Source organism: Arvicanthis niloticus, chromosome 1 (assembly GCF_011762505.2).
Source record: "Arvicanthis niloticus isolate mArvNil1 chromosome 1, mArvNil1.pat.X, whole genome shotgun sequence".
Lineage (NCBI taxonomy): Eukaryota > Metazoa > Chordata > Mammalia > Rodentia > Muridae > Arvicanthis > Arvicanthis niloticus.
In genome coordinates, this window is record NC_047658.1 from 2,942,676 (window position 1) to 2,964,066 (window position 21,391).

General features: G+C 51.2%; 2 protein-coding genes across 3 annotated transcripts in view; one reads left to right on the forward strand and one right to left on the reverse strand.

Moving 5' to 3' along the window:
* The window catches only part of Exoc3l2 (exocyst complex component 3 like 2), a 32,918-nt gene extending 23,414 nt beyond the window's left edge, over positions 1–9,504 (forward strand). Inside the window, exons 9-12 of the mRNA XM_034500647.2 lie at positions 2,750–2,872; positions 3,280–3,435; positions 5,170–5,291; positions 7,997–9,504. Of these exons, the coding sequence (XP_034356538.1) occupies positions 2,750–2,872; positions 3,280–3,435; positions 5,170–5,291; positions 7,997–8,294 (699 nt within the window). The 3' untranslated portion in view covers positions 8,295–9,504. The remainder of the gene's footprint in view (positions 1–2,749; positions 2,873–3,279; positions 3,436–5,169; positions 5,292–7,996) is intronic.
* An 8,500-nt stretch (positions 9,505–18,004) lies between these two features.
* Bloc1s3 (biogenesis of lysosomal organelles complex 1 subunit 3) lies at positions 18,005–21,259 on the reverse strand. Of its 2 annotated transcripts, none has more exons than XM_034486338.2 (2): positions 21,120–21,259; positions 18,005–20,455 (listed from the first exon to the last, which is right to left on the reverse strand). In XM_034486338.2, exon 2 carries the CDS (start codon positions 20,444–20,446, stop codon positions 19,859–19,861), a length of 588 nt encoding a protein of 195 aa, XP_034342229.1. In that variant the 5' UTR covers positions 20,447–20,455; positions 21,120–21,259; the 3' UTR covers positions 18,005–19,858. The 2 variants fall into 2 exon arrangements, with proteins under 2 accessions (XP_034342229.1, XP_034342214.1); XM_034486323.2 differs by having other exon boundaries at positions 21,084–21,234.
* Positions 21,260–21,391: the final 132 nt, after the last annotated feature.

Sequence of the window (21,391 nt, forward strand, 5' to 3'; positions counted from 1 at the left end):
AGATAGGAAATTCGAGGGACAGAAGTCTGAGAACGCTGGTAGACAAGAAAGGAAGGGAAGGAGTGAGGTTAGGAGACTAACCTGTTGGCATGTGGTCACCAAGGCGCCACAGGAGAAATGGAGACACGTGGAGTCAGGCAGAGCAGGTGTGACTACTCAGCCTGCACACTTGCAGAGTTATGCTCAGGTGCAGGTGACTGTGTGTGTGCGTGTGCAAATGCTGGTATATGCCAGGCAGGGTGGGAACCTAGCCCTCTCTCTCCCCTATGTATGGGTCCCCAGTGTTGCCAAGGGGAAGCCGACCCCCCCACACACAGTCCAGGAGGCCCTGTTTGCTCTGGTCCCGCCCCTTAGGCCAGCCTCATCCCTCCCATCTCTGTTAGACAGCAACCTGGACTTCGGGGTCACATGTGTTAAAGGCAAAACAAGGCCTAATTCTTCATTGTCCCATTGTGTAAAGTCCTCATGAAGACATTTCCACACCCTGGATGCTTAAGAGGCTGAGGCAGGAGGATCCCAAGATGAAGACTAGCCTGGACTGTACAAGGGGACCCTATCTCCAAATAAATACAGGGAAACCGGTCATGGTGGTCTCTGCCTATGATCCTAGCCCTCAGGAGGTAGAAACTCAAGATCATCCTCTGCTGCATAGGAATTGGGGGTTAGCCTGGGGTACCTGACACTCTGAAAATTAAGGATTAGGATATCACTCAATGTAGGCATCAATTTTTTTTTTTTTTTTTTTTTTTTTTTTGGTTTTTTTGAGACAGGGTTTCTCTGTGTAGCCCAGGCTGTCCTGGAACTCACTCTGTAGACCAGGCTGGCCTCAAACTCAGAAATCCGCCTGCCTCTGCCTCCCAAGTGCTGGGATTAAAGGCGTGCGCCACCACCGCCTGGCGTAGGCATCAATTTTTGCAGCCTATTTTTAGTAGTGGTTCAAGCTCTCCTCTTGCCCACCACCCAGCAGAGGCAGTGGAAGAGAAACGTTATTGTGGTAGGGGCAAGTTCAGGATTAGTTCTTTGGGGGTGAGCTCAATATTCTTTGTCAGCAGTTCAGTCCCATAACAAACACCAAATACAAATCAGCAGCTGTAGTCCAGCCCTCTCAGAAGGCAGACACCACACACGAACCAGCAGTTACAGTTCAATCCTGAAGAAACTGCTAGGCTTGCCAACCCAGGCCTCTGAAGCAGCAAGGGGTTGAGCTTCTCTCAATGGCGGGGGCATCACCACAAGTAGAACTCAACACCGCAATGTAAGGGGAACCAATACACTAGCGAAGAATAACAAGGCAGAGCAAACCAGACCAAGGCTCAGGGCTCGTCTCCCACTGTCCGTGGGTTATATTTATATTCCTTCATCACGGGTCCTTTTGCATGTCCACTATAGGAAAACATCCCTTCACTTGTGTCTACTTCAGGAAAATATTCTTTCACCTGTCTGCTTTAGCAAGACATCCTTGACCTGCGTATCCCAGAGAAACATCATTTGACATAACATACTAGAACTTGCCACTTCAACTCAGTGATGGAGAGATTAGATTAACGATGATAAAAAAGCAGGGTGTGTTGGTGCACACTTTTAATCTCAGCACTCTGGAGGCAGATGCAAGTGGATCTCTGAGTTTGAGGCCTACCTGATCTACAGACAGACTTTGGGACAGCTAGAGCTACACAGAGAAAACCAAGATGATGATGATGATGATGATGATGATGATGATGATGATAAAGATAAAGACAATGAACAAAGTTCTGAAAGTCCTAATCGTTTCTGAAGGAGAGTTCCCAATTTTTATATAGTCTTTAAAAAGGGTTTCATTATGTCTGGGACTCCTTATGTAGACCAGGCTGGCTTTGAACTCACAGAGATCATGCCTGCTTCTGCTGCATCCTGAGTACTGGGATTAAAGACACCTTGCCTTGGTGAGTGCCAGGATTAAAGGGGTGTGCCACCACCCGGCTATGGGTCTCTAGTTTTCATTTTGCACTGAGCCCTGGGGTGCAAATGGTCTCTCTGGCCACATTGATCTCTGGCCCAGTCCTCCCAAGCTCATGGCTATCGGAACGCTACACCTTTGAGGGCTCCTGGCCCTGGTCTTCCATCGAATGTCTCCACCCTCAGTCCTGAACTGTGCATCTCCCCCTCCAGGGAGCCATTTTTGACACTGTGCCCTGACTGTCTGTAAATCCCAGCAGTTCAGGAGCTGGGCCTCAACCACCACACGGCCCTTGTTTTCCCTTGGGAAGATTTTATCTTATTAGTATTATATTGTTGTTGGTGGTGGTTTTTTGTTTTGTTTGGTTTTTTTGTTGTTTTTGTTGTTGTTGTTTTTTGGTTGGTTTGGGGTTTTTTTGGTTTTTTTTTTTTTTTGGTTTTGGTTTTGGTTTTTTTTTGTTTGTTTGTTTTGTTTTGTTTTGTTTTGTTTTGTTTTTTGAGACAGGGTTTCTCTGTGTAGCCCTGGCTGTCCTGGAACTCACTTTGTAGACCAGGCTGACCTCGAACTCAGAAATCTGCCTGCCTCTCTGCCTCCCAAGTGTGTGCTACCACTGCCAGGCTGGGAAGATTTTAAATAAAGTGTCCCCAGCCCAGTGTGGTGGCACACACTTGTAATCGCAGGATTTGGGAGGTGGAGGCCTGGAGATCAAGAGTTCAAGGCCAACCTGAGGGGAGAAGGGGGAGATTCCTAAGAGAAGTGTGGGAGGGTGGAGCGAGGAGGCTGAAACCCTCCCTTCCGCACTGTCCTACCCAGCCTCACTTCAACAAGCTGATGCGAAGGAAGTGGCTGAGCAGTTCCGAAGCTCTGGATGGCATCGTGGGCACACTCGGCGCCCAGGCCCTGGCCCTGCGCAGGATGCAGGATGAACCGTACCAGGTGCGCTGATGGGAGGCGACGGAGATGCCCAGAGAAACCCTACCAAGTGGGGAGTCGGTTTTCTGGAAGCAGATAGGTGACTCCTCATCTGGGGCCTGCAGAGAGAAGCGTGCCTGTGGAAACTGCGGTGCAGGGAGAGGTTGGGGCTCTGCAAGGAAGAGTTGGGAAAAGCCTGGGGTGCGGCACACTTTAGGGAGAGTGGTGTGTGTCGGATCTGATTAAGGGTCTGGTACGTTGAGGGGATCTGTAAAGAGTCTGACTTTAGAGGAGCGGGGCACTCCGTGAGGAGGGGAGAGTCCCCATCGTGTGTCTGGAGCGTCCCGTCTGTGCGGGCAGAAACGGGGGTCTCCTGAGAGTCTGCTGGGTGGGAGCGATCTAGAATTTATCCCGGTCTCCACTGTCCCCAGGTTCTGGTGGCTGAGCTGCACCGGCGGGCGCTGGTGGAGTATGTGCGGCCACTGCTCCGCGGGCGCCTGCGCTGTCGCTCTGCGAGGACCCGCAGCCGCGTGGCTGGGAGGCTCCGTGAGGACGCGGCGCAGCTGCAGCGGTTGTTTCGGCGGCTGGTGAGTGCCGAGCTGGGCTGGGCAAACCCGGGGGCGGTGGGGGTGGGGCGGGGAGGGTGAAAGGGGGGGGGGAGCTGTCTGGAGTGGGGGTCGCTTGGCTTCCAAAGTAGGACAGACGGTCCACAGAAGCTGGGTTCGTGAGGATGCACACCTGTCACCCAGTACTTGGAATGCTGAGGCAGAAGGATTACGAATTTCAAGACAAAGAAGACCGAAAAGGGGAAGGTGGGGGGGGGGGGGGGCTGCTGGAGAGCCCTAGCTACCCTTGCAGAGAACTCGGGTTCGATTCCCAGCCCCCGCGTGTCAGCTCACAACCGTCCCTAACTCATTCAACAATGTATTCTAGCTTCTTGGGCTTCAGGCATTCACACGGCACAGAGAGAGCATCCATTCATTTAAAATAAGTCTTGTTTTATTTTTGAGATGGTCTATGCACTCCCGGCTGTCCTGGAATTTGCTATGCAGACCAAATTTGCCTCAAACTCACAGAGATCCACCTCCCTCTGCCTCCTGAGTGCTGGGATTGAAGGTGTGTACCACTATGCCCAGCTAAAGTATTTTTAAGGGAAAAAATATGCCAGATATGGTGATCCTGTAATCAGCACTGAGAAGGATGAGGCGGGAGGATCACGATTTAGAGGCCAACCTGGTCTACATATTAAGGTCCAGGCCAGTCAGAGCTATGCAGTGAGACCTTGTCTCAAAAACAAACAAACAAACAAACAATCTTCTGAATCCAAATATCACCAAATCCAAGAATTTGAAGTCCCAAATCTTTCTTGTCCAGTTGTCATGGGCAGGGCAGGAAGGGTGGCCTGTGAACTCACCAGCTGCTGCTTTAGGGATTCATAGCCCGTGTGTCCTTGCAAGTTTATAGTTTCACTTATTGAAACATTTTCAAGATAATTGCTGTGGACTTACAGGCAGCCCTAGGAACGAGCACAGGGTGGCCCTCTGGACGTTTTAGCCATGCTTTCTGAATGATGACACTTCCTACTCTTTTGGTGACAGTGTGGAAGACAGAACGGAGAGCCTTGCACATGCTAGCCCTCAACCCACATCTGGAATAGCTCTCTTACACTCCCCTCCCCCATGAGGAATTAACCCAGGGCTTCAGTTTATCAAGTGTCTGTGCCCTAGCCCTTGTTTTTTGAGACAGCCCCAAATGCCCCTGCCTCTGCCTCCCTAGGGTGGGTGTTTTTGTTTAAATTTGGTTGGTTTTGGTCTTTGGAGACAAGGTCTCACGCACCTGAGACTGGCCTCAAACCCCTCACGGCTGAAGATGACTGAACTCCACATCCCCCTGCCTCCACCTCCCACGTGGTGGGACTATAGGTATTTGCTCCCAAACCTGGATGGAACAGGTCAGATTTTTTTTGTTGTTGTTTTGGAAGACCTGTGACACTGTAGACCAAGTTGACCTCGAACTCACAGAGATCCACCCGCCTCTTCCTCCCCAGTGCTGGGATTAAAGGCCTGGACCACTGCCCAGCCGACTGGCAGGTTTTAATTTCTGTTACCCAATCTAGGATTATCTGTAAAAACTCGGGGACAGAATCTATAATTGTTTCTCCATCATAGAAGCAAAGGTTGGCACTAATGCCATGCCAGTCTGCCTTCTGGGCCCTTTTACCCATGGGGAAGACTAACTAGGCAGGAGCAAGGCTCGTTAGGGAAAGGGTTCTGAGCAGAAGGGGCTTGCACTGGGAGACCCTGAAGCCTTTGTTCCCACAGGAGTCCCAGGCTTACTGGCTTGACCAGGTGGTGCCACACTTGGCCGAGATCCTGCAGTTGGAGGACACTCCGAGCATCCAGATGGAGGTCGGGGTGCTGGTGCGGGACTACCCAGACATCAGGTGAGGTGCAGCCAGCCCCGGGTCTCCTTGGCATCCGTCCCAGCGTTTCCTGGCCCGCGCCGCGGCAGGGTGGCGGCGGAGAGCGTGTCTGACGGCTGTTTCCTGCTAGGACCAGGGCATTCTTAATAAGATTTCCCTCCTTCTTCTGCCGGCCGCCGCCGCCGCCGCCGCCGCCACCGCCACCACCACCACCACCAGGGCTCGCAAACAAACAAGCGGTCACAGGAAGCCCGGGGCAAGGGGGGCGCAGGCTGCCCGGCGGCAGGAAGGGCTGGCCCTGCAGGGAACCGCCGGGGATATGAGGGACACATAGGGGCATGTGGACACACACTCGGAGGACAGCACCGGGCACGTCCCAATCTAGGTGGGCCACTTCTTTTTGACCAGACCTTCCTTGTCTGCTGCCCAGAGATGGTAATACCCTACTTGTGAGCTGGTTGTGGGAATTACACCTTCATTATCTACAGTTTGACAGTAAGAGCTGCAGTCCAGTCAGGATGTGGTGGTGCAGGCTTTTAATCCCAGCACTCTGGAGGCAGGGGGTGAGGTGGAGCTCTGAGTTCTAGGACAGCCTGGTCTACATAGTAAGTTCAAGGACAGCCAGGGCTACACAGAGAGCAAAGGAAGGAGGGAAGAAAGGAAGGAAGGAAGGAAGGAAGGAAGGAAGGAAGGAAGGAAGGAAGGAAGGAAGGAAGACTTTGATAAAACTTGATGATAGTTAGGAATGTGCCTAATGGGCAGCCCCTGCCTAGAACCCCCAGGGAGGGGCTGGATGGCTCAGTGGTGGATCACTCACCTAGCATACATGAGATGTCGAGACCCATCTACATCACCACAGGGGGATTGTAGAAATGGTAAAAGTATGTTTTTTTGTTGGTGTTGGTTTTTTGGTTTTGGTTGGGTTTTTTGTTGGTGTTGGTTTTGTTTTAAGAAATGCAAAAATAACTTACCTGTAGAATACAGGGTCTCACAGTTGTCAAGTGACACAGTCTGGGGCTTGAACCCAGACTAGCAGACCTGATTTCAAATCCAGGACAGGACACTGTCACCTGTGAGTGACAGACAGCGGTCTAATGAAGTAGCAATGGGAGGACTTGCTTCCTGACACTGGTGCTGTAGGGGCAACTAGGGAGCAAAGTGGGAGGAGGTCTGAGTTCCAGGTTGAAGGCTCGGGAGCAAGGGAGAGGATTCTGTCCTGGAGGGATACAGGATTTCAAGGGTTCCCAGCATCCTCAGAGGGGATTTCTGAGGTTGAGTCAGAGTTCAAATGGAGGCTAAGTTCAAGCACCGCAAAATGGTCCGGTGAACGGCCCCTTGCTAAACTGTTCTTAGAGCTGGCCACATTTATTTTTCCAAGACAGGGTTTCTCTGTGTAGCCCTGGCTATCCTGGAACTCACTCTGTAGACCAGGCTGGCCTCGAACTTGCAGAGCTTCCCCTGCCTCTGCCTCCCGAGTGCTGGAATTAAAAGCATGTGCCACCACCGCCCGGCATCTTTTTATTCTTATGCCTGGGTTGTCTTCCAGTGTGCAGCAATCCTCCGACCACGGGGCTGGGATCACAGGTGTGGTCTCTCACACCAGCTTTGGAGGTTTGTTGTGCTTCAGGGATGTGGAGTTGAGATGGTATTGCAGGGGAAAGCTCTAGTAGCTTGAATTTAGGATAAGGGCTTGTGGAGAAGTGGTGCTTTGGGCACAGAGGATTAGACTGTGAGCTGTAACGCTGTTGTGGAATTTTCAGAGGAGCCCCCGTTTGCGGACTGTGTTGGTAGTGGAGTGAGTATTCTAGGGGCTGAAAGCTCGAGAATGATCTAAATGAAGAGATGATGAGGTTTGGATGTCAGTGGTGGGGAAGCTTCCAAACCAGACCTGCAGAAAGAGAGGGTTAGGATTTAATGGGGTGACACTCTTAGGCTAAGTGAGGCCATTGGGAGGAAAGGGATGAGGGAACTAAGGGTTTGCTGCGGCATCTGCCAAGTGTGAGCACATCTGGACCGAATTTAGGAAGTAGCAGCTCTCGTGTGTAAATCTTCCTTCTCAGGAGACTGAGATGAGAGAATCAGAACCTCAAGGAAAGCCTGCACAATTTAGTGAGACATTATCTGAAAATAAAACTTGAAAAGGTGAGCTAGAGATAAGGCTCAGTGGTGGAGCCCCTGCCTAGAATCCCCCAGTGAGGGGCTGGGGGCGTGGCTCAGTGGTAGAGCCCCTGCCTAGAATCCCCCAGTGAGGGGCTGGGGGCGTGGCTCAGTGGTAGAATCCCTGCCTAGGATCCCCCAGTGAGGGGCTGGGGGCGTGGCTCAGTGGTAGAGCCCCTGCCTAGAATCCCCCAGTGAGGGGCTGGGGGCGTGGCTCAGTGGTAGAGCCACGGTCTAGAACCTCCTCTGTGTGAGTGCCTTGCTTCAGTCTCCATTACTGTAAATGTTCTATTAAAGGAGACTGCTGAGTTAAGTTAGGGTGACGATTGAAAGCTAAACTAATGAGGATTAGAGACGTTGAACAAGAGTTTATTACTGAGCTTGAAGGTGAGAGTTCTGGACGATTCTACATGGAAAATTTGGAAATATCTGCAGGAGATTGAGACAAGATGACACCAGGAAATGAGACAAAGAGTTCCAGAGTTCAAGCGGGGTACACTGATGGGCTGGACACTTGTCTGGGTCCCAGGATCCTCATGTACCTCTGTCTTTCTCTCCTCTCCCAACAGGCGGAAGCATGTGGCAGCCCTCCTTGACATCAGAGGTCTTCGAAACACAGCTGCCCGTCAGGAGATTCTGGCGGTGGCCCGCGACCTGGAACTATCTGAAGGTGGCGCTCTATCACCCTCTCGGGACCATGCCTTCTTTGCCGACATCCCTGTGCCCCGCACATCTTTCTGTCTCGGCCTCCCTCTCTTCCTGGGACGCCTACCAGTGTCCCGGCTGGCCAGGCCCAGTCTGGCTTGTCTGCCCCTGCGGCCTCGTCCTCCATCACCAGTTAGAGCCCGAGCCCGAGCTGATCGCTGAGACTCCCGGTGCCCACGTTGCTGCTGACATACCCTCCTCCCTTCCAAGTGACTCCCTGCCTGAGACACCGACCTCTGAGATGGGAGGTTCCTTAGATATCTCACCCAGCCCGGAGCATTCCTTCCAGAAGAGAAACTGAGGCCAGAACGAGCAGAGTTCCCCAAGGCTACCAGGGGTCGTTCCCCACACCCTCCTTCCCCATATCCCAGCATAGTGGGGAGCCTTCTGGAAGGCTCTACAGAAATATCCCAGCCCCACCTCCTTTCTCCTCACCTCAAGGTCTGGCCCCAATCCAACGTATTAAGGAATGGTAGATACTTAGAATAAAGAGGCTTCTATTTAACACTAGGAAGGGCTGAGTCCCAAGTGCAGGGGCGGGAAAACAGGGCCCAGGGCCAAGCACTCTTTTGCACACACCCAAGGCCACCAGGGCTGGGGTCCAACTCATAGGGAAGCCACAAATGACCAGATACTCCTCGCTTGCCCGTTGATACTGAGTCCTTGAGCTGTGGTTCTGAGGCCGGCGCTTGTCCATTCTGAGCCAGATAACACTATTTTATCCACCCCAATGTCTGATGTTCTAGGTCTCCTGTTGCCACCTTGGCACAGCCCTCCTTACCCATGCTTAGGGAGTCAGGGAAACCTTGCCCAGAGAGGAAGGAGCTGGGGGGTTGGGCTGGCAGCATCCAGGGCGCCCTCCTGGATTGATGCAGGAAAATCTCAGGGTGGGAAAATTTCCAGCCTCTTAAGCCGGAGCCTAGCCGGATCCGAATCCCCACAGAGTCCTTGAGGTCAGCTCCCAGCCGACCTCTGCCCCTCCGGCCTCAGCTGGACAGCTCGTGATGGATGCTTCCTGGCCCGGGTTATGTTTTATTTTATTTTTTCCTTAAGAAGTCAGAAAAAGGAGGCAGCCAGGGGTCAGCACAGGGGCCGGGGTTGGAACCTCACGCACGTCTGGACATTGGCAACAACATGGCGGATCTAGACTTGGAGCCTCTGGGCTGTGTGCCTGCAGAGGGGAAGGTGTCAGTCTCTGTGCTGTGCTTCCTGTCCCTCCTGGGAAGTTGCTTAACTTCTCTTTGCTCAGAGGATGTCCCCCCTCCTTCCTTGGCCTTCTGAAAGTGACACCTCAATGTCACTGACTGGCAGGAGAGGGGAACTGACTGCGTGTGTGTGGGCACTTGCACAATTACACATGTATTTAATCTCAGCGTGGTCGTGCTCTGTCATTTTCTGACTTGATATACCCGTCACTCAAAAGCAGCTTTGTCAGGCTTGGCGACAGCAGGGCTGTGATCCCAGCAGTCAGGGGCTGAGGCAAAATAACAGAAGTGTTAAGCTAGACTGGACTACATCTCAAGACGCCACCCACAAAAAAAAGTGTGGGATCAGGCAGGGGAAAGCGCCTGCCACCAAGCTTAACAGACTGAGCCTGATCCCAGGACCCCATGTTGGAGAAAATGGAGTCCTAAATGTCTTCTGACCTACATACACAACCTAAATAAAATGGAATCTCAAATGCAATGCAGAGTTCCACTGCCCTTTTTGGATAATGTCTTACTATGTAGACCAGGCTGGCTTTGAACTCAGAGATCCACCTGCCTCTGCCTATTGAGTGCTGGGACTGAAGGGGTGCACTGCCACACCTGGCTCCTGTGTCTTATTTATTTACAGCCAGACAGACCCCTGTCTCCCAGACCAAGCATATTTTTTTTTTATTCAACTGGGGTCTCAGGTTGCCTAGGCTGGGTTTGAACTCACTATATGGATGAGGATGTACTTGAACTTGACCCTCTTGTGAGTGCTTGAATTACTGGTGTGTGGCAACATACCTTGTGTAGGGCTTTGTATATACTAGCAGTAAGTTCTCTCTCTCCTGAGCCAAGACCCCAGCCCTAGAAAACACTGGTGATTTTTTTTCCAAGACAGGGTTTCTCTATGTAGCCCTGGCTATCTTGGAACTCTCTGTGTTAATCAGACTGGCCACGAACTCACAGATTCACCTGCCTCTGCCTCCCAAGTGGGTATTAAGGGTGCGCACCACCACCACACCTGGCTAGAGTGTGGTCTATGCCATGTAGCCTAAGCTAGTCTAACACTCAACTTTCCTGTCTCAGGTTCCCAAGTGTTGGGATTATGAACATGAGTCCGCTCCCCCTTTTGAGACAGCTTGTGTGTGGCCTTGGCTGGCCGGGAGCTCTTCAGCACTGTCTGCTAACCCCCCCGACTTTGTATGGCACCTGCCCATTGCAGTCAAAGAAGAAACAACCTAGATGTCCAGTAACTGACACACAGGTAAACAAAATGGGTGCAGATATTTGCCAAGGAGTGCCATTTGTCAACAAAGAGAAATGATAAACCAGGGGTGAGCATAGCAGCAAATGTTTATTTTATTTTTTTAATTTTTTTATTTTTTTGGTTTTTCGAGACAGGGTTTCTCTGTGTAGCCCTGGCTGTCCTGGAACTCACTCTGAAGACCAGGCTGGCCTCGAACTCAGAAACCCGCCTGCCTGCCTCTGCCTCCAAAGTGCTGGGATTAAAGGCGTGCGCCACCACCGCCTGGCAGCAGCAAATGTTTAAATATCCAACTTGGGGTGTTGCAGCAGGATTATGAGTTGGGAGCAACCTGATCTGAATAATGAATTCCAAGCCAGCCTGGGCTACAAAGCTAGACCCTTTCTCAAAACAGAAAAGGGGCTGGGAAATGGCTCAGGGTCAAGGGCCTTTGCCACCATTTCAGAGGATCAGAGTTCAGTTCCCGGCACCTACACTGGGCAGCTGTTATCCCTGTTCTAGAGATCCAACTGTCTCACATCCACAAAGCACTGATGTACATAAAGGAAAAATACATATTTTTTAATTGGCTGGAAAGATCACTTAAGAGCACTTGTTGCTCTTCCAGAGGACCCGAGTTTGGTGCCCAGCACCCATGTGGTGGGTCAAAACTGCCAAGGACTCCAGGTCCAGGGAACTGACACCATTTTCTAACCTCCTCAGACACCAGGCATGCATAGGGTGCACTTATGTACCTGCTGGCCAAACACATAAAACAAAATGAATAAATCTAACTTAAAATTTTTAAATGACCACCGGGCAGTGGCAGCGCACGCCTTTAATCCCAGCACTCAGGAGGCAGAGGCAGGTGGATCTCTCTCTGTAAGTTCAAGGCCAGCCTGGTCTAAAGAGCGAGTCCCAGGACAGCCAGGGCTACAGAGAGAAACCGTGTCTCAAAAACAAACAAACAGCCGGGCGGTGGTGGCGCATGCCTTTAATCCCAGCACTTGGGAGGCAGAGGCAGGCGGATTTCTGAGTTCGAGGCCAGCCTGGTCTACAAAGTTCCAGGACAGCCAGGGCTACACAGAGAAACCCTGTCTCGAAAAAAACCAAAACAAACAAACAAATTACAAACTGTTGAATAATAAGTAAATCAATAAAGAGAGACTGACAGATCAGTACCAGATGCAATTCAGGTTAGCCTTGAAAATATCACACCAAGAGGATCGAACTGAAGACACTGGACACAAGAGTGGATTTTGGCTCAGATGGACCCAACCAATGCTGTCAAACTAAATGGAAGAGGGAAGGCCTTCTTCTCTGACTGGGTTTCGGGTCACAATCATTCACTCTGTCAACAAACTGGAGCCAGGATCCAAAGACAGCCGGGCTCAGGTGCACTGTTGTGGCAGAGGTTGACATGCTCCAGAGTTGAAGGCCAGCAAGTCCAGGCTGTAGTCCAGTGGCTAAACCCCTACCTCAGGGAGGGGCTGAGTGTGTGAGTTGGTGGGAGAGCACTTGGGTTAGCATCATGGTTATTGGAAGGAATCACAAAACACCAATGGGTAAATGGTATGGTGGGGGTTTGAAGTAGCCCTAAAGGGAATACTGCCTCCACGTACAACCTGCGTTTGGTCCTCAGGATTCACAAGGCAGGACATAATGCTTACCAGGTTTTGTGCTTTCTACTGGAGCATCTAAAGCCAAACTACTTCTGTAGCCAGGCGGGGCAGACACAAAACATCACCACAGCTGGGGTAGGTGGCCCTTGGGTAATGGGACCCTCCCCCAAGTGGCCTCAGCCCCTCCCAGCCAGTTGTATACAATTCTGCCCTAAATGCAAGTGACCTCAGAGAGGGACATGGCTAGAAAGGACTAGAAGGGTGGGGCTCCATCTACACAGAGCTGCTGTCAATCAGCTCCATCCCTGCTCTGGAAGAAAGCCTAATACAATTTCCGGTTCTCCAGGAGGCCTTCGGCAAACGTGCCTCAGGTTGTCATTGGGACCGTGGTGGGAGGTAGACATGGTTTACAATTCCCTCAAGGAAGAAATTTTAGAAACACTTCCATTGTGTGCTTGCACTAAATAAACAAACAAATAAATACTTCCCCCCCCCAAGATTGGAAATGGCCTTCCTGGTTTTGGGGGGTTTTGTTGTTGGCTTTTATGTATGTGAACACACTGACTTTATCTAAAGACACACTAGAAGAGGACATTGAATCCCATTACAGATGGTTGTGAGCCACCATGTGGTTGCTGGGAATTGAACTCAGGACCTCTGGAAGAGCAGTCAGTGCTCTTAACCACTGAGCCATCTCTCCAGCTCCAGCCTTCCTGTTTTGATTTAGAATATTCCCCAACTTCTTATCTGTGGGGAGGTGTCACTGTTTAAATCCACAGAACCCTAAAGACACTCCCTGATGTTTACCCTGGGTGCCCTAGAGCACACAGTTGGAAGTGGGGGTCTGTAAGGGATGTTTGGATTTAGAATCTGTGGTGATCCAGACTCAGCTGAGGCTGGCTGGGAACTTCTGATCCTCCAGCCTCAACCTTCCAAGAATGAGGTTCACAAGCATGAACTTCAATGCCTGGCTTTTGTTCTGTTTTGTTTTTCATTTATTTATTCATTATGTATTGGTTGAGGTTAGAAATAATTTCCTGTGGCCAGGTCTCTCTTTCACCTCGAGGGTCCCAGGAATCAAACCCTGAGCATCAGGTTTGGCTGTGCCTCTACCCACCAAGGGTCTCAACACGCTGCCCCTGCACAGCCCTCCCCCTGTCCCGTGAAGCCCATCTCACCCCCCCGTAAGACATCTCAGCACCCCCTCCCCACACCCACCAAGCGGTCTCCCAGCCCTATCTACCCTTCTCAACCCCCTGCTCCCCCCTCAAGCCATCTCAAACCCTCCTCCAACCCCTCCGCCACCCCCTCCACCAAACTATCTCAAACACCCCCTCCCCTTATCAGTATACCTCCCACTCCATCAAGCTGTCTCACACACCCCCAAGAAGCCCTCTCCCCCACCGAGTCATCTCACCCCATGACCCCCTTCTTTCTCATTTAGTTTTATATAATTTTTTTTATTATTATTTCTTTTTTGACCTCTGGGCTATTTACTTTCCAAATACTTGCGGTGTTTTGAGATATCCTCTTGATTTTGATTTCCGCTCTGGTAAGAGAAAATACTTCATGATATTGCAATCTTATAAACAGTATCTGGAGCCAATGGTTTCTCTCTCTCTCTCTCTCTCTCTCTCTCTCTCTCTGCCTTCCAACTTCGCCCTTTAAATATTTGTGTTAAAAATTTTAAAACTTATTGTGTGCCTGCATGCGTGTGTGCCACAGCACGTGCAGAGCAGAGGTCAGAGAGCAAGAGTTGGTTCTCTGCTCCCACCCTGTGGGAGCCAAGGCTCCACCTCAGGCCGGAGTGCTGGCAGGCGCCTTTACTTACGGAACTGTCTCGATGATCCAATTAAATTATTTTTTTTTAAAGCGGGAGACAAAATAGGATATTCAGACATACCAAAGGTTCAGGAACATATCTGCAGCTACAGCCCACGGAATGCCCACGGAATGCCACAGGAAGGCCTGGGGCAGGAGGAAAAGCTAGCGGATGGGGACAGGGAGCCCAAGGCACGGCAGCCCTGTGAAGAAACACAAGCCCCTCTTCAGTTTTAAGTCTCTTTTATACAAACTTGATTATTTATTAAGAAAGCCACGCCTGTTCCCTCCCCCCCCCCCCAACCGCACTCAGGGGCTGAGGCAGGGTCAAGAAGGGGAGGAGCTTGGGGCCCAAGCTCGAAGACTATGGCCTCCATGTCCCGAGGTTCCCTGCCTCTGTGAGTCACTGCTAGGCCCCTGTGGGTCATCTTTGATCAGTCACAGACAGACGCCATGAACTCCAAAGGAGCATCTAGAAGGACAGAACCAAGGGCCCTAGGATGAATCACAAGTGTGAGGACCTGAGTTCGAATCCTCCCAGGAACCCACATAAAGCCAGGCACGGGGCATCCATAAGCAGTACTCCATTGGTGAGACCTGAGAATCCCCAGGGACTTTTGGCTCAGCTAACCTGATGTCTGCAGCAGTGAACTAGAGGTACCTGTAGAAAAAGGTAAAATCAAGAACCAACACCCAAGGTTGTCCTCTGCATTCACACACACACATTCACACACATATTCACACACATTCACACAGTCACACAGACTCACACCTACACTTCACACACACAATACTCACATTCACACATACTGACATACACATATTCACACACACATTCACACACACATAAGCACACATACATACACAAACACATATATACACTAACACAAGCATACACATGCACACACAAACACACATACATACACCCATTCACACAGATTCACACACACAATACTGACATTCATACACACATATGCACACACACAAACACGTATACATACATACACAAACACATACATACACTAACACACAAGCACATACACACATACACATGCATACACACACATACATACACACAGACACATAGATACAGTAATACTTACACAAACAGGATACATACATGTACACAAACACACACACCAATCTTTTTAAACCAGGTGGTTTTCTAGTCACCTCCAGTTGCTGCTCTCAGTGCACTCAGTATAACAATTTTACAAGATGGATATCCTCCTGGGGCTGGACACATGACTCAGCAAGGAAGAGCACTGGATGCTCTTCCAGGAGACACTGGTTTGAGTCCCAGCACACACATAGATGTTCACACCCTCTGTAACTCCAGTTTCAGGAGATCTGATGCTCTTTTCTGATCTCCTCAGGCATCAGGCATGCATGTGGAACAGACACACACACACACACACACACACACACACACACACACACACACAGAGAGAGAGAGAGAGAGAGAGAGAGAGAGAGAGAGAGAGAGAGAGAGAGAGGCAAAACACCCACACAGAGAGCATTTTAAAAACTAAAATAAGACTGGGTGTGGTTGTGTCATCTCTAAACGTAGCACTCAGGAGGCAGAGGTAGGTGGATCTCTGAGTTTGAGGCCAGCCTGGTCTACAGAGTGAGTTCCAGGATAGCCAGGGCTACACAGAGAAACCTTGTCTCAAACATATATTCATGTAGATAGAGTATATATACACATGCATTATGTTAACCGAGACTTGTGGTGGCACGGGTCTATAATCCCAGAAAACAGGGGGTGAATGACAAGAATCTAAAGGCTATTTCCTGGGAGTTCCTGGCCAGCCTGGGATACATGAGACCTTGCCCTCCCCGCCTCCAAAAAATATTCCAATAAAAATTTAGATTATCCCACAAGCTCCAGGTGGCAGTACTGTTCCCCCACTCCAGGTTAGTAATTCTTGAAAACTTGGAACTAGAGACTGTGAAGGGTCAGAACAAGGCTTAAGTTAAACTGTGATTTTTCCACAGGCAGCAACAGCATGTCTTCTCAGGATTTCCAACAGAGGGCGGCAGAGAGCCAGGGAGCAGCATACATAGCTGGGCACGTCAATATTACTGGGCACTGGCTTAATCACACCTTGGATTCTACAGACATGCCTAGGGTGCTTGCTGTGTCCACTGTGCATGCGAGGCATGTTGGCTCACTAAAGCCACCCAAGGAAGATCAACTCAGAGACACTGTGCCCACGCAGGAGATTGCCATGGGGCTGCCACCTACATAGATGGGGCTACCTCAGGGCCTCTGATAGATAGGTACATAGATCTCCAAGTACCAGATGATGTCAGTAAGCACTTTGAGCAGAAGGGATGGAAGTGAGAGGGTTCAGGCTCTCAACCCCACCTAGTCCCCACCTAGTACTTACCCCCAGCCTCTAGCCCTAGCTACATTCCTGCACCAATAAGGGGTTCTGCCTGTGGCCTGGTTGACCCCCAACCTGGATCCACCCAGGTCCTGGATGGAGACACTGTCCAGCCTCAACCTCTGTATTGTGTGCGCGCACACACATGTGCACACAGTGTATTGACATAGTGCGCGTGCCCACATGCGCACATGTAGATGGATGTCAGAGCTGACTGCTGAGCTACAGAGTAACATATCAGGACCCTATCGAAAAACAAACCAAGACCCCACCGCCTCTTTCCATGAAGGTTCTATGTGTTCTAATACAGGAAGACAACCTTCAACAAGAGAAATAAAAACATGTGCTACAGTGGCAACTGTCTTTGTTTCTTTTCTTGCAATAAAATGCCTTGACAAGGCAGGCGGGTTTTGTTTGGTTTCAGACCCTGGGACAACGGACTGAGGTCCATATTCTACATACCAAAGCAGACCTGGCCTCCAGGTTTTCCCAGCATCCCTCAGTCCCTAACTTTGCAGCCCCTCGTGCTAGGCTGCCCTTCCTCCAAAGGCTCCTCCCTATATAATCCAGTCATTTTGCGCTCTCTCTCTCTCTCTCTCTCTCTCTCTCTCTCTCTCTCTCTCTTTCTCTCTCTCTTCCACTTTTCTTCTCTGTTCTCCTGCTCTCTCCATGGTAACTTCCCTTGCCTCCATCTCTGGGGTCAGTGAACTCACCCGAGAGCAGCTTCCCAGTAAACCCGCCTTTGATATAATTAATTTGGCTTGAATTGGCTCATTTCACTGGAGAAATAACCTATTAGGTTCTCCTGGTTCATGGTACAGTACCACACGGAGGAAACGTCCAGGTGAGAGGAGCTTGAAGTATTGGTCACATTACATCCACAACAGGAAGCAGAGAAAGATGAAGGCAAGCTGTCACTCAGCCCCTTCCTCTAAGGGCTCCAACCGAAGCAGGCAGACTTCCTGCTTCAGTTAAGGAGATCAAGCTAATCCCCACAGGCATGCCCAGAGGTGAGTCTCCTGGCTGATCCCAAATGTGGCCAAGTTGACAACCAACTGCAACTCTTAGGGAAACTCACAGGCATGCTCCTGCCTGTGTTTCTTCCCATCATGCTTAAGGTCTACAATGGGATTCCTTTAATAAGTGACTTGGGGAGGTGCCTAAGCATGGGTTCAGGTTCCCAGCACCCTTCTAAAGCTGGGTTTAACGATGCATGCCTGTAACCCCTGATCCTGGTGGGCTGGAAACAGGAGAATCCCAGGGACTGTTGGATGGCTGGTTGGTCTAACTAAAGCAAGGAGTTGCATGCTCCTAGAACCACAGCCCTGTGGGGCTGAGACCGGAGGAGCTAGGGGCTGGCTGGCCACCAGAATTGTCCAGGTTTAGGGAGAGGGCTCCCAGCTCAGCCAATCCAGCAGGAACCCTGAGCACCAGGCTTGGTGAGAGACTGTCTCAAGTAATAATAGTAATGACAATTAATAACAACACCAATGATATGCAGTTGAGCATGACATTCCTATGTCAACCCCATGCTCAAATTCCTTCCTTGTGGTGACTAACCAATGTCTGGCCCTATAGGGCCAGTGACAAGCCGAGACATTGGTCCATCAAATTCTTTTTAATTATTTATGTATATGAGTACACTGTAGCTGTCTTCAGACACACCAGAAGAAGGCATCAGACCTCATTACAGATGGTTGTGAGCCACCATGTGGTTGCTGGGAATTGAACTCAGGACCTCTGGAAGAGCAGCCAGTGCTCTTGACCGCTGAGCCATCTCTCTAGCCCTCCATCAGTTTATCCTGGGGAACCAGAGAGTTTATTAGGCTTAGTTACAGAGCGAGGGTGAGGGGTTACAAGCAGGAGCAGTCCCACTGGGAGATCTGCACACAGTAGGTATAACTTACATGCATACATGGAGCTCGTCCCTAGTCCTTTCCTGGGCTGCATACATCTACCCGGTCCCTGACACAGGAGAGTTAGAGCAGAGTTGTAAACAATTGCTTGGGAAAGAGTGGCTGGACCCTCAGGCGAGGTGGCACAGCATCCTCATCCCCCTTCTTCTAGGAGACTCAAAGGTCAACAAGCCCATCTGTGGTGGTCTTTTGCCAGTGGCACAGCAGAGCTTCTGGAGAGGACAGGGCTTAGAGGACAGTCTTGTACTTCACCTCTGTCACATACAGGCCCTTTCATTTGTGAGCACACCTGCTTACACACACAGACAACCCTGAACACACAGGCACACCTGCAAACACACACACACACACACACACACACACACACACACACATGCACACACATCTCTCTGTAGCAATGGCTGTTCTGGAACTCACTCTGTAGACCAGGCTGGCCTCAAACTCAGATCTGCCTGCCTCTGCCTCCCAAGTGCTGGGACTGAAGTGTGTGCCACCACTGCCTGACATGCACCAGTTATGTGTTTTGTTTTGTTTTTGAGGAGGGGAGGGGTCTTTTTTGTTTAGTCCTTTTTTTTTTTTTTTTTGAGCTGAGGCAAGAGCTGTATCACTGACCTAAATCCCCAACCCCCACCCCTAATTTTCAATAAAAACCTTGACTAGTTGATTTAAAAACAAAATAGCATATCAGCTGATAGCCAGAATTAGGGGTGGGGTAAGTTTTTAAAGGGGAAGAGACATCTGAGAATGTGTTAGTTTCTTTGTTTCTTTTGGAGCAGGGCTGCCCACTCGAAGAGTGCACAATACCACTGAGCTAGTCTCACCCACCCAAGCTTCCTTCCACATAAGGCCAGAGAATCCTCATTAAGACGAAGACAAAAGGAGTGGTCAAAAGATGAAAAAGCCAAGAAGCAAAGAAGCAAGAAGAACCTGTTATCCTCGGTGCCCCCAGAGGTCAGAAATCCAAGTCCTTTTAGCATCCAGACACTGTAGGTGGTAGGTTTGTTGTGGAGTCATGTCCTATAGCGATCAAAACACCAGGGGGCGCTGCCCGAGACCCAAAGGCCTGAGAGGGTTACTATTCGGGCCTAGGTAGGTCTGCCTCTGGCCTCAGCGGTCTGTGTGTAAGAGGAAGGTATCCTCGGATCAGAAGTGATTATCATCATTTAGGGATGTAACCTAAAGGGATACCCCTCCGCCCAAGCCTAGACTCAGAGAGATTCAACAAAAGAAAGCAAACCCCTGTCTTGACTAACAGTAACGCTGAATTTAGGAAACAGGACCAGAATGAAGGGGTGGGGACTAAGCCACTTGATATCCACAGAACCTGGGCCGAGTCTTGGGTTGAGGATCCCAGAACTGTGCTAAGAATTTAATCCGGCCAAACCAATGAAGATGCTGGGATTCGGCTTCTGTCCGCATTTACCAAACGCTACCACGCATTGGAGCCCTCGGTGATCAAAGAACAAAGACTGAGTCAGATGCCACAGGTGGTACGAATGTGCACCAAGGGACCGAGTCAGGTGGGAGACACAGAGTGAAGCCTAGGCTCTCGGTCCCGGGTCCTGCTCAGGCTCGATGCCCGGCACCCCTCGTATGTCCGGCAGCAGACGACAGCCGGCCACGATATCCAGGCGCTCGGCGAGCGCGGAGAGGTCCCCGCGCGCTAGGCGCACGCTGTGGGCGGCCGCCAGTCCAATGGCCTGGGCAGCTGCCAGCCTCCCGGCCAGGGCGGCTACATCGCGACCCGCACGGCGGTACACGCCGCTCACCGCAGCCGCTACGTCGTGGTCCAGGCGCGTCTGGCTCTCCGCCAACCGGAGCTGCAGCAGCGAGCGCGCAGGCGCTACGGCAGGGGTCTCCTCGGTGCCCCACGTCTCCACCGCATCGCGCTGCACCACGAGCGGGGGCAGGTCTCCCGGTGCGACCGTGGCCTCAGGCTCCGGCTCTGAGTCGGTCTCCGCCGCCTCCCCGGCCACACGCAGCCCCGTGGGGCGGCCGCGCGTCGGGCCCGAGGGACCCAGGTATAGCTCCTCCTCGGACGAGGATGCAGACAGCTCCGAGTCGGTCTCCGCCGCTTCCCCGGGTACCACTGTCCCCGGCCTTCGCCGCCGACCCTGGGACGACGCCATGGCGCGGAGCTGGAGAAGAGGAGTTGAGCGGACGTGAGGTCCTGAGTCCCAGCCCCTTCACCGCCACCCCAGCCAGTCCTGGCTCGGCCTCAGTTTCCTCTTGTGTACACATGGGTTGGAATTGTGCATCTCTGTATCATTCGCGTGCACACCAGAGAAACCGAGGACCGGCCAGGTAAAGCCTTGCAACTAGGTCCCGCGAGATGGCTCATATGGGGAAAGGCACTTGCAGCCAAGCCTGACACCAAGAGTTCGACCCCTGGGACCCAAATGGTGGAAGGAGCGCACTGGGGCCCGTAAAGTTGTCCTCTGCCTACTACACGCGTGCCGTGGGACGCACCCGCACAAACACATTAAATAATATAAGGTCTTTAATTCCCAGCACCAGAGGAGAGGCAGGAAGATCTCTGTGAGTTCGAGATCAGCCTCATCTACAATAGTGCCAGGCCATCCAGCACTACATACATAGTGAGACATACACTGTCTCAAAATAATACTGACAATAATAGAAATAAGTTTTAAAAGCTTTGTAACCAAGAGTTCCCAGAGTCCGCCAGCACAGGCCACGCCCTCCACTGTCCTCCAGGCCAGCACCAGGGCAAACACAGAAAGGACGACCGCCCGAGGGGACACGTACCAAGAGCCACCGACCCTGAGTCCCGGAAGGTCATACCCGGTCTCCGAAGCTCCGAGCCCAAGGGATCCGCCGCCTGGCGGAAGTGAGGCGTTCTCTCCGCGGAGCGTCACGTGAGTCGAGGTCTAGCCAATAGGAAAGCAGTTAGACAAATCGCTTCCGTGTTGCGGGTTTGTTTGTTTATTTAGGAAAATTCTGTGTAACGCGTGACTTTATTTTTTTTTTTTTAAACTTGGGTCCGCACACGAATCAGAGAGTCAGCCAATCAGACGTCCGAAGACTCGGAATCAGGGAGGGAAGCGATGTAAGGG

Bases quoted from the DNA above. Each gene is read 5' to 3' on its own strand.
- Bloc1s3 (XM_034486338.2), bottom strand. From the start codon at position 20,446: ATGGCGTCGTCCCAGGGTCGGCGGCGAAGGCCGGGGACAGTGGTACCC.